We start from the raw sequence: 12,029 nt of genomic DNA, 5'->3' as shown, positions 1-12,029 counted from the left end.
AGCCCTTAAAGTAGTTAAACCTTTCGATGGATCGGCAAACACTTTAGCAAGCTACATAGAGAGTGTTCAACTCTTAAAAGACTATTCCTCCGAAGTACCAGAGGCAGATATAATAAAATTCATGAAAATTACTTTATCTGGTGCTGCTCACGGTACCATAGACAATACAAAAACGGTAGATGAAGCTTTTTTAACATTAAAAAATAAATTTGCAGTAAAAATTACACCAAGAGCCGTGGAAAGTGAAATGCTTTCAAAAAAGCAACAGAATAAAAATATTACGGATTTCGGGACAGAGATAGAGAATTTGGCAACGAAATTAGCTTCGGCACATGTGTCGCAAGGCACATTTGTATCAGAAGCGGCTGCTACGAATATTGTTCAACCGATAGCAGTCAGAGCTTTTGTGGAAGGACGTAACGATCCGACTACGCAATTTCTGCTGAGGGCTAGAAATCCCACTAACCTAAACAAAGCTATCTCTGACGCCTTAGAGTGCAACCCAGGTACATCGAAACCAAGAAATGAAATGGCTTTATGGTGCAATTTTCAGCAATACACTAGAGGAGAACATAACAATAATTGGAGAGGAAACTACAATAATTGGAGAGGTCGCGCGTCTGGATTCAGGCGAGGCCGCGGATTTTTCAGGGGACGTGGAAATTTCCGCAGAGGAAATTTTCAGAATTATAATAACAATGGGAACAGAGGCAACAATTACAACAACAATAACAATAATAGTAACACTAACAACCGCAACAGACAAAATAATGCTCACGTGAATGTAGCAGAACAGAACAATACTAGGCAACAGCGGAATGAAGAAGAAGAAGTCAATGTGGTTGGCGAACTTTTTCGTGACTAACTCATGTAATGGATTACTACGAATACCGTTGAACTTACTAGATGATCCAATTAATTTTATTATTGATACTGGAGCAAGTTGTTCAATAATATCAAAAAGACTTGTGCCAGATAATATACCAATTTGTAAGGATAATTCATTGAAAGTTAATGGCATAAATGGTACATCTTGTTCCATTGGAACAATTGATGTGAATTTAGGACACAAGAAATTTAAATTTCCTATTACGTTACATGTTATAGAGAAACTACCAGAAAGCGTTCCAGCTTTACTCGGTACAGATTTTCTACGACAAAATGACGCAATCATCAATTTCAACTCTTTAACTTTAGAATTGAGAAACAATCCCACAACAATAGTAATTCCCTTCATATCTAATAATCGTGCTTTTGCAACTATACCTCCTCGTTCAGAAATAATCACATATGTAATGACTAAATATAAAGAAGACTGTTTGGTTTTAAATAAACAGATCACAACTTCAGTTTTTATAGCTAACTCACTAGCTACACCTAAACAAGGTAAGATACCAGTAAGGTTAGTGAATATAGCGGACAAACCAACATGTATCAAATCATTAGACATTGAGGTCAAACCTTTGAAGAATTATAATCAAATCGAAAATATAAATTTTCCTAAGTATGACACAAATAGGGCAAGCGAATTGCTCAAGGAACTTAATATGACACATCTGCAAACTAAGGAGAAGCAGATGATAAGAAAAATTTGTATGAAGTACGCGGACATCTTTTGTTTGAAGGATGATAAGCTAACAAAAACAGATATATTTACGCCAACAATAAATCTAAAAAAAGATGCGAAGCCAATATATTCAAAACAATACAGGTTGCCGCAATCTCAAAAGAAGGAGATTGATAAACAAATTGGGAAAATGTTATCAGACGGGATTATTGAAAAAACTCGTTCTGAATGGAACTGCCCGATTTTACTTGTACCCAAAAAATCGGATGATGATTCTAAAAAATGGAGACTGGTTGTTGATTATCGAAAACTCAACAATATTCTCGAGAATGACAAGTTTCCACTTCCAAATATTGAAGAAGTGATCGACTCCTTAGCAGGAGCTAAATACTTTACGCACTTAGATTTGTCACAAGGATACTATCAATGTCAATTAAGAACAGAAGATAGACCTGTGACGGCATTTTCTACAGCAACTGGACAATACCAAATGACCAGATTGCCGATGGGATTGAAAACAAGCCCATCTACTTTTTCAAGACTCATGACGACTGCAATGTCAGGTCTCAATGGAACACAATGTTTAGTTTACCTTGATGATCTTATTATATTTGGTAATACATTTGAGGAACATAACAAGAACTTAATCACGATATTTGAAAGATTACGGGAAGTTAACTTAAAGCTAAACCCAGCGAAGTGTAACTTTCTACAAGAACAATTAGTCTATCTAGGACATTTTATTTCAGCGAACGGAATCAAACCAGATCCTGCTAAAGTGGACGCTATAAAAAATTGGCCTAGACCTGTCACTGCTGACGAAGTGAAAAGGTTTGTGGCATTTGCAAACTACTATAGAAAGCATATAAAGAATTTTGCTTTCTTGTGTGCACCTTTAAATCTTCTCACCAGGAAACATATGCAATTTGTCTGGACGAATGAGTGCGAAACATCTTTCAATGAACTTAGAAAAAGATTTATGAACCCACCGATATTAGATTTTCCGAATTTTTCAAATGACAATACATTCTCTCTGCACACTGATGCATCTGGTATTGCGATTGGAGCTGTTCTATCTAATAGTAATGACAGACCGGTTGCGTACGCCAGTAAAATGCTCAATCAAGCAGAGAAAAATTATCCTACTATTGGGAAAGAACTATTGGCTATGGTATGGGGTATACGACATTTTCGACCTTACCTATGGGGAAGGAAGTTTATAGTATATACTGACCATAGACCTTTAGTATATCTTTTTTCTCTTAATGACCCTTCAAGCCGATTAACAAAATTTAGATTGGCTTTAGAAGAATATGATTTCGAGGTGGTTTACAAACGTGGAGCGGAAAATGTGATAGCGGACGCGTTATCGCGAATTTCGATCCAAGAACTTAAATCACTAAATAACAAGAATTGTCTAATAACAACACGTTCTATGGAACGATCGACGAAACAAAGTTCATCTGAAATGACGAGTGAAGAAAGGATTGATCACCCTTCACCATCCGTCATAGACAGTGTAGAACTTGAGATAGACCAAAAAACAAAGGACGTAAAGTTTTCCAAAAACAAAATAGTAATCCCTTTGATGACGACATCAATTCACCTACGGGGAATGATGAACCGAATCATTGAATTTACTGAAAAAGAAAAAATAGGAGCATTGATTGTAAAAAATAACGTTGCAACGATAAATGAATTAATAAAAAACATCAATGCATTAAAATTAAAAGGCATGCCGGAAATATATATAATTGGAAAACACAAGTCAAGGACGAAAATGAAAAATTACTTATTATGAATGATTTTCATTTATTGCCAACTGCAGGCCATGCAGGAATCAAAAGAACGCTCAACACTATCCAACAGAGATACTATTGGAGAGGTATGAGCAAAGATATAGAGGAATTTGTAAAACGTTGTAAACAATGTCAAATGAATAAACTAACCAATACAAAGATTCCTATGAAAATCACAACGACTGCAGAAACTGCATTTGAAAAAGTTTATCTGGACATAGTAGGTCCAATGATTAAATCAGAAGGATTTGAATACATTCTGACTACGCAGTGCGAATTATCAAAATTCATTACTGCAACACCAATACCTGACAAGAGCACTCAAACTGTTGCAAACGCTTTTGTAACTAATGTAATTTTGAAATACGGAGTACCAAAAGTGATTGCATCTTATAGAGGAACTGAGTTTATGTCGGAGCTATTCACTAATATTGCAAAGATACTTGAAATACAGAAAGTTAATTCAACGGCATATCACCATCAATCCATTGGAGCTTTAGAAAATTCCCATAAAACACTGAGTACATATCTGAGAATACAATGCGACGGGAAACTATTCACTTGGTCTGAATGGCTACCGTTCTATGAATTCTCATACAATAACACAGTACATTCTGCCACAGGATTTACACCCTTTTATCTGGTGTATGGAAAACTAGCAAATTTACCCACAAATTTAACGGAAATATCAGAAAAACCTGACTACAATCTGGATGACTAGTCTACATATTTGAGATTAAAGCTACGACATTCTCATGATGCTGCAAGGAAACAATTATTACACCAAAAATGCAAACGAAAAGCAAATTATGACGAAAATAAAAAACAAACTGATTTTAAAGTAGGAGAACTTGTTCTCATCAAGAACGAAAATTCCAAAAAACTGGAAGCGAAATATAGAGGCCCATTTAAAATACTTGATGATTTGGGTGAAAATGTAAAGATTGAATTAAATAAGAAATCAGATATTGTGCATAAAGACAGAATAAAAAGGTATAGAGTTGGTCGTGTGGTGGATACGGAACAGAAGTAAGAGATTGAAGAAATAAAATAATAAAAAATAGAATAAAACAAACGAATATATATATACTACATAATTAGTTATAGTTAATAATTATTCTGCAAACAAACAATATCATAAACACTTTTATTGTACAAGAACAAGATTATGAGGTAAAAAATTGTAAGCCTACCGTTACTCGGGACACCACAATTGTTTACATAGCTTATATTTTCAACTGTTGCTTTAAATTAGGATATCATCCATTGGCATGGAAACATGCCAATGTGATTGCTATACCTAAACCCAATAAGGACATAAGCAACCCTTCTGATTATAGACTTCTTCTTCTTCTTCAATGGCACTAACGTTCCTAGAGGAACTTCGCCGTTTAACGTAGTAGTACTTGCGTCATTTTTTATTAGTACTTAGTTAAGATTTCTATGCCAAATAACACGCCTTGAATGCATTCTGAGTGGCAAGCTCTAGAATACGCGTGATCACAGTGCAAGTCGGAGGAAATTTCTTTGACGAAAAATTCCCCCGACCAGAACGGGAATCGAACCCGAACACCCGGCATGTTAGTTATGACGCTAACCACTCGGCCACGGGTGCACACTCTAATTATAGACCTATCAGCCTTTTAAGTTCCTTGAGTAAAATTTTCGAAAGGATTGTACAAAAAAGGTTAAATTTGCACATGGAAGATAGAAATATAATACCTGCCGAACAGTTCGGATTCCGAAGTGAACATTCCACAGTACACCAACTTTGTAGAATTGTACGAAACATAAAAGCTCATAGAAATAATCGTTTATCCACTGGCATGGTTCTTCTAGACACAGAGAAAGCTTTTGACACAGTATGGCACAAAGGTTTAATTTACAAAATGATTAATAAGAGCTTCCCTTCATACTTAGTAAAGTTTTGTGCTTCATTTTTGGAAAATCGTACGTTTCAACTCCGCATAAACAACACATTATCCGACATCTATCCTATCCATGCAGGTGTTCCTCAGGGTAGTGTTTTATCACCAGTTCTGTATAATCTGTTTACTTGTGATATTCCTAACTTTCAAAACTGTGTTAGATATCACTTTGCCGACGATTTCGCTTTAACATCGTTTGCAAAAAGACCGAGGGACGTAATTAGCCGATTGAATCAAGCAACTGCTCATTATATTGATTATTGCAATAAATGGAAAATCAAAGTGAATGCGAACAAGACAGAATGCATCTACTTCACGAGGTTCACAGCGTCTAGAAAACTCCCAAGTAGATGTCTATCAGTAGACGGTACTGAAGTTGCATGGAAAGATGACGTAAAATATCTAGGTATGGTCTTGGATAAACGACTTACGTTCCACAAAAACACTCAATATATCCGTGAGAAAAGCAAGAAGCTCATCAAAATGCTATACAGCTTCATAAATAGAAGATCGAAACTTAACACTATTAATAAGTTATTATTGTATAAAGCCATATTTCGACCGATATTGACACGTTATGAAAAGTCCCTCCCACACATTCATTTGAGCCCATAGTAAGAACATGCAACCGAGCCTGGCCCATTGCACGCGCGCCAGATTAACGATGATGCGCGCGAGAATTCGCCAGAAAGGAAAACAAGGTATCACCTTGCATAAATACCAAGCCACCGGGATGAACGCAGACTCAGCAGTCTGTAGTCTTTATAATGGGTTCGATGCTAAAATATAAGTTAGTTCTAAGTATGATGTTATAGCGATAAGTGAAATCGTGAATAAATTTATTTTTTATGCTTTCCCGTACGGAAGCTACATAACTGGCGCAGTCATAGTGAAGTGGAAGTAAAGTGCAGTAAAGTGCACGACCGAGCAACGTTTATTGGAAACATCTGGACTACCGGGAAACCACCGGTGAGGGAATATCACCGATTAGCGTAGCCCAGAAGCGAGGAACTACCATCGAACCAAATCATCAACTTAGAAACTCCAGGAGATGATCACCATCATCCTCTTGTAAGTATTTTTTTTTATTTCTTCCTAAGTGAGTGTTAAAGTGAAAAAAGTAACATAACTCTCGCAACAAAAATCAGCTGCCCCGTAAGCAAAAGTAAAGCACGGAGGCAAGCGGCACAAAATACAACGTTCAGCAATTTTAAAAGCGAGCGAAACTAACACCCACAAACCGCGAGGTGCAGTGCAGTGTGAGCGAATATCATAGCAGTGTATTCTTGTGTGTGCAAATTATAAGCAAGATTATCATTGGTAAAATGGATCAACGCGAATTTATGATTTCACCCGACCTTATGCCAGCACCAGAGCTGGACGGGAGAATAATTATTGAACAAGAACCTCAGGAGAACCCACAACAAGTCACAGTTGAAAGTTTGTTGGGTCATATAAAAACATTAACGAGCAATCAAAACGCTTTGATTGACGAACTCCATAGATTGCGATCGAAATCAGAAGATCCCTTCTTACAGTTCCGAACACCAGACCCGATTAAAAATCTGGCCACTTTTGCGGGTAACAAAAAAGAAACACATGCTTGGTTAGAAGATGCGGAGAATACACTCGCACTCTTCCAGTCATACAAAAATGAACCCATTTACAGCCAATTAGTGAGAGCTGTTAAAAATAAAATTATTGGCGATGTCAAAGAAATATTAATAGCGGCTGGCAACCCAAATCAGTGGGAACAAATCAAAGAAATAATCCTAAATTCTTATGGGGACAGATTAGATCTTACATCTCATATTCAATCCCTTTTCTATGTTAACCAGGGAAAGAAGACTCTAACTGAGTTTTACAACCAAGTTAAGAAAATTGATACGTCAATTAAGGCGACAGCAGCTTTGATGGACGACTACAAATCATCCACTAAAGCTATAAATAGTTTAATAAGTCTTATGGCTTTAACAAGATTCATCGACGGGCTAAACGACGAGCTATCAATGCACGTTAGGAGTTATAGACCGCAATCCCTTGAGGACGCTTACTCCATAACTATGCAATATTCTAATGCAGCATATAGACAAAGACTCAACAAACAAACAATAGATCAAAAGACGACCAAAGCAAACAACTTTAAACCATCCGATAGCACCAACAAAAATTCCAACTTGAACCTCAACCCGTTCAATCAAAAACCAAACAATTTTAACAACGGTGGATCTTCGAATACGAAACCATCCTATCCTATTGCAAAGTCAAATGGGTCCGGTAGATTTAAGAATAGAGAGCCGCTACCAGACGACGATGTTTCCATGAGAACAGCAAAATCTCGGACGGAGGTTAACAACCACGAAACTGGGCAAAGACAAAAAAGGGACGACGGCAAAAATTGTGGGGATGAACACGACACCTCCCAACAGCTCGAAGAGTCAATCTTAAACTCGGAGGACGACGATTATTTTGTCGACGAGGAGCTAAATTTTCACGTGGTAGAACAAGCACAAGGAATAAAACCAGCAGAAATAAACTCCAATGACATACAGGAAAATCAAGACGAACCCGACACCGACGGCATGACAGTACATTTAGCAGACACCAGCAACGATCATTATATTTGGACAACAGAAAGACCAACAAATTCATTCAAAAACCAGATCATATTTAAAATTTCTCCTACAGACATAGAAGCTCACGAACAAATCTTCACAAAATACCACAGATTTATAATCTCAAAACCAAACTACACAGAACAAGACATAGTAACTATTTTTAAAGAAAAACTTAATCCAAACGGTATAAATTGCATCTATTGCCCTTTAATGCTAACACAATTAATTCAGGAAACATATCGCAAACATTTTTCTCATAACAAAATCTTCAAGCTCCAGGACATAAGGCTACCAGAGGAACAGGACGAAATCGTGCGCAAAACTCACGACTATGCCCATAGAGGGATCAAAGAGAATAAAGCTCAAATCCTGTTAGAATTTTTCTTCCCCGAAATTGATAAAAAATTGAAAGTTTATATAAATAACTGTCCTACTTGCAAAAAATGTAAGTACGACAGAAAACCTCCGAAATTGGTTCAAAAAACTAACCCCGCAGAAAATACATTTGAAAGGATTCATATGGATATATTTTTTATGAGTGGAAGAAAAATGCTAACTATAGTAGACGCTTTTTCCAAATTTGCAAACGTGATCGCTCTTGAAACAAGGACTATCGTAGACCTTAAAAGGGCAATCACAGAGCACATCAGAATTTTCGGCAAACCAAAATCGATAACTTGCGATCAAGAACCAAGCTTGACATCGCTCGCCTTCATTGGATTCATGCAGGATTTGGATATTGAAATTCATTTTGCGAGTTCAAGTAACTCAAACGGAATAGTGGAACGATTCCACTCTACACTCATTGAACTATATAGAACTTTAAATTCGAAATACAAAGACATGGAATTCTTCGACAAAATTAACATTCTTGTGGATATTTATAATAACACAATTCACTCAGCGACCGGCCAAAGCCAAAGCAAGTAGTCTTTAACCACCATAATGAAACAAGCGCGGAAGAAATTTTTCAAAATTACAGTAAAATTCAGTCTGCCATTAAGGTTCTAATGGAAAAACGCAGAAAGCAAATAGAAAATGAAAACAAGGTAAAAACCTTGCCAAAAACTTTAGAACCAGGAGAAAATGTATACGTAAAAGTTAATCAGAGAATAACAAAGGACAAAGACCCATTCAAGGTTTCAAAAGTCGTGGACGATAACGAATTAACATTTAAAGATACTTACGGAGTAAAAATTCATAAAAATAGGATCAAAAAATGATTTTTTTTTCTTTTTCTTTTCGGTCTGTTTCAGGATCATTCCACTTACTTCAGCGACATTTTACCACGACGTATCGACAAATAACGGACTTTTGACCTTAAAATTAGACTCGGTTAAGATAAAATTAGGATACGACCGTATAATACATAAAATTAACCTAGATGAAATAGGACAAAATATAAACTATATCGAAAAATTAGCAAATAACCTTAATGTAACGGATCACTTACAACAAACAATCCAGTTTAAAATTAAAAAGGCTTATGAAAAGTTGACAGGATTTTACCCAAAACGTGCAAAAAGAGGACTTATTAATGCTTTAGGAAACGTGATAAAATTTATAGCAGGCAACCCCGACCAGGAAGACCTCGACTTAATCAATCAAAATTTAGAGATGCTTGAAACTAATAGCAACAAAATCATAGATAATCAAATAAAACAAGTAAAAATCAACAATGTACTTCAAGCTACTATTAATAAAGTCTCAAAAACCATAAGATCAATTAAGGAACATGTAAAATCTCAAGACACGATAATTAGAAAAGACTTGGAACTCATAAATCTTATTTTGAATACTGATATCCTGATAAAAACCTTAGAAGACCTCGAAGAACAGATTGCCTTTTCAAAATCTAATAGCTTGAACAAAAACATTCTCAGTATGGCTGAAAAAGATTATATTTTGAAATTTTTAGAAAGCCAACATATTGCTATTAAATTTGAAGATGAAATTTATAAATTCGTAAGATCAGTTGTATCGCTACAAAATAATCACATAATCATTATAGTCAAACTCCCCATCATTGAACCGAACGAGTACTCATTGATGCAGTTAGAACCTGTCAACGTGAATGGAACCAGAATCGACACGAACATCCACTATGTGGCCAAGTATCAGCAGTCATTATACGAGCAGAGTGAGAGGTGTTTCATTTGCGACAATAACTTGCCAGTGAACGACGGTTGCATCTCCAATATCCTGACAAATCAAAAAGCCAAGTGTCCGATGCATAAACAACCAGAACGTCCAATAATCAAGGAAATCAGTGTCGGAACAATTCTCATCGACACAAATAAAGCAGTCTACATTTTAGACTCATGTGGAGAATCACAAATCATTTCCGCTCCAACTATTATTGATACAGGTAACTGCACAGTTACAGTGCAGAATGTAACCTTCAGAAGCAACTCTAAAACTATAAATAAATCTGAATATCTCACACCCATATTTGGAAAAGAGATAGAAACCATTAAACAAAAACCAGACATCGAAGAAATACACCAGATGAATATCGAAAATTTGGAGGAAATTCAGAGACTTAAGCTTCACATGATCAGCTCTCAAACGCTCGGAGGACTAGCGATAGCCTCTACCATCCTGTCAATAGTAATCATCTTATGCATTCGCAGATACAAATCCCAAACTAGAAGTCAACCCCAACAGGATAAAAAAGAGGACATCGTCACCTCACAAATTACCAACAAGAAGTTCGACATCAGCTCCCCGGAAAACAATCAGAAAGGAACAGTAACCGATATCCTGAAGGACGAGCCAACCTGCCTAACGAAATCCTTCCTTCCGGCACCCAGATTTGTCCTTACCAAGGGATCCAGAAAATCAACCGAGGACGCTTGACTCTTAGGGGGGAGACGTTATGAAAAGTCCCTCCCACACATTCATTTGAGCCCATAGTAAAAACATGCAACCGAGCCTGGCCCATTGCACGCGCGCCAGATTAACGATGATGCGCGCGAGAATTCGCCAGAAAGGAAAACAAGGTATCACCTTGCATAAATACCAAGCCACCGGGATGAACGCAGACTCAGCAGTCTGTAGTCTTTATAATGGGTTCGATGCTAAAATATAAGTTAGTTCTAAGTATGATGTTATAGCGATAAGTGAAATCGTGAATAAATTTATTTTTTATGCTTTCCCGTACGGAAGCTACATAACTGACATATGCTTATCCGGCATGGAAGGATTGTGCCAGAACACACAAAAGAATGTTGCAAATTATTCAGAACAAATGTTTAAAATTGATATACGACCTCCCATACTGGTTTGGTACTGAAAATTTAATTTAAAAATTTTAAATTTTTTCAAAATTTCTTGAGGAAATGTGTAGCATCCGACCATGAGCTCATTCGTGAGCTTTATGATTAATTATTGTTGTGTTTGTCTTTAGTTCGTAAGTCAGTTAAATTTTTTTTTTTTTTTTGCTCAATAGTTTAGGGTTTTTTGTTAATTCGTTTTTCCCTTAGAAAATTTTCATTGTATTATATGATTCATAAATTGCTTCGACTTTATTAGTATCAATTGTTTGTTGTATAGCTGTAGCTGGTCTCAAAACAAGAAAAATCATTGTGTAAACTCTGTAAAAACCACAATTACTGAAATAAACATTGATTGATTGATTGATTGATTGATGTGATGCAAAAGAAGACAAAACTTAAAACTAAGAAAGAACGCACAAATGCTAAGAAAAATGCAAATTCCAAATGGCTTGTTGGCAAATGTAAGTTTAAATATATTTCAAATCTCTCAGTGGTTTTGAAATTATTCTCAATTTAAGTTGAATCTTGACCTCAGTGACAAGGAAACTCGATCTAATGGGAGCAGTAGTAATGGCACGGACGTAGAAAATAATGACAGCGGAAATGATGAACCCAAGAAAAATAGAAAAACTATTAAGAAAGCATTCGAAGAAAAGCCTCAAAGGGTAGGATGTTTAAATAAGAGATAACAAAGGGCATGTTTAATTTTACTATTTTGGTTTGTTTTTACATGTCGGCGAAAACAGCGATGGAACAGAGGAAAATAATTCAGAGTGAATCGCAGCGATAGGCCTGTGGAGCGAACGTAGCCGTTTCGTATCGTCGTCCTAAGCAGCACA

General features: G+C 36.3%; 1 protein-coding gene across 2 annotated transcripts; it reads left to right on the top strand.

Annotated features, from left to right (window-relative positions):
• Positions 1-5,888: 5,888 nt before the first annotated feature.
• LOC129771106 (uncharacterized) lies at positions 5,889-11,768 on the top strand. 2 transcript variants are annotated; one of them, XM_055774439.1, is made up of 3 exons: positions 5,889-6,365; positions 9,169-11,651; positions 11,709-11,768. In XM_055774439.1, exons 1-2 carry the CDS (start codon positions 6,346-6,348, stop codon positions 10,769-10,771), a joined length of 1,623 nt encoding a protein of 540 aa, XP_055630414.1. In that variant the 5' UTR covers positions 5,889-6,345; the 3' UTR covers positions 10,772-11,651; positions 11,709-11,768. The 2 variants fall into 2 exon arrangements, with proteins under 2 accessions (XP_055630414.1, XP_055630413.1); XM_055774438.1 differs by having other exon boundaries at positions 5,889-11,651.
• The last annotated feature ends 261 nt before the right edge of the window (positions 11,769-12,029 follow it).

Source organism: Toxorhynchites rutilus, chromosome 2 (genome assembly GCF_029784135.1).
Source record: "Toxorhynchites rutilus septentrionalis strain SRP chromosome 2, ASM2978413v1, whole genome shotgun sequence".
Taxonomy (NCBI): domain Eukaryota; kingdom Metazoa; phylum Arthropoda; class Insecta; order Diptera; family Culicidae; genus Toxorhynchites; species Toxorhynchites rutilus.
The sequence above is the reverse complement of the archived record's forward strand: the minus strand, read 5'-3'. Positions and strand labels throughout refer to the sequence as shown.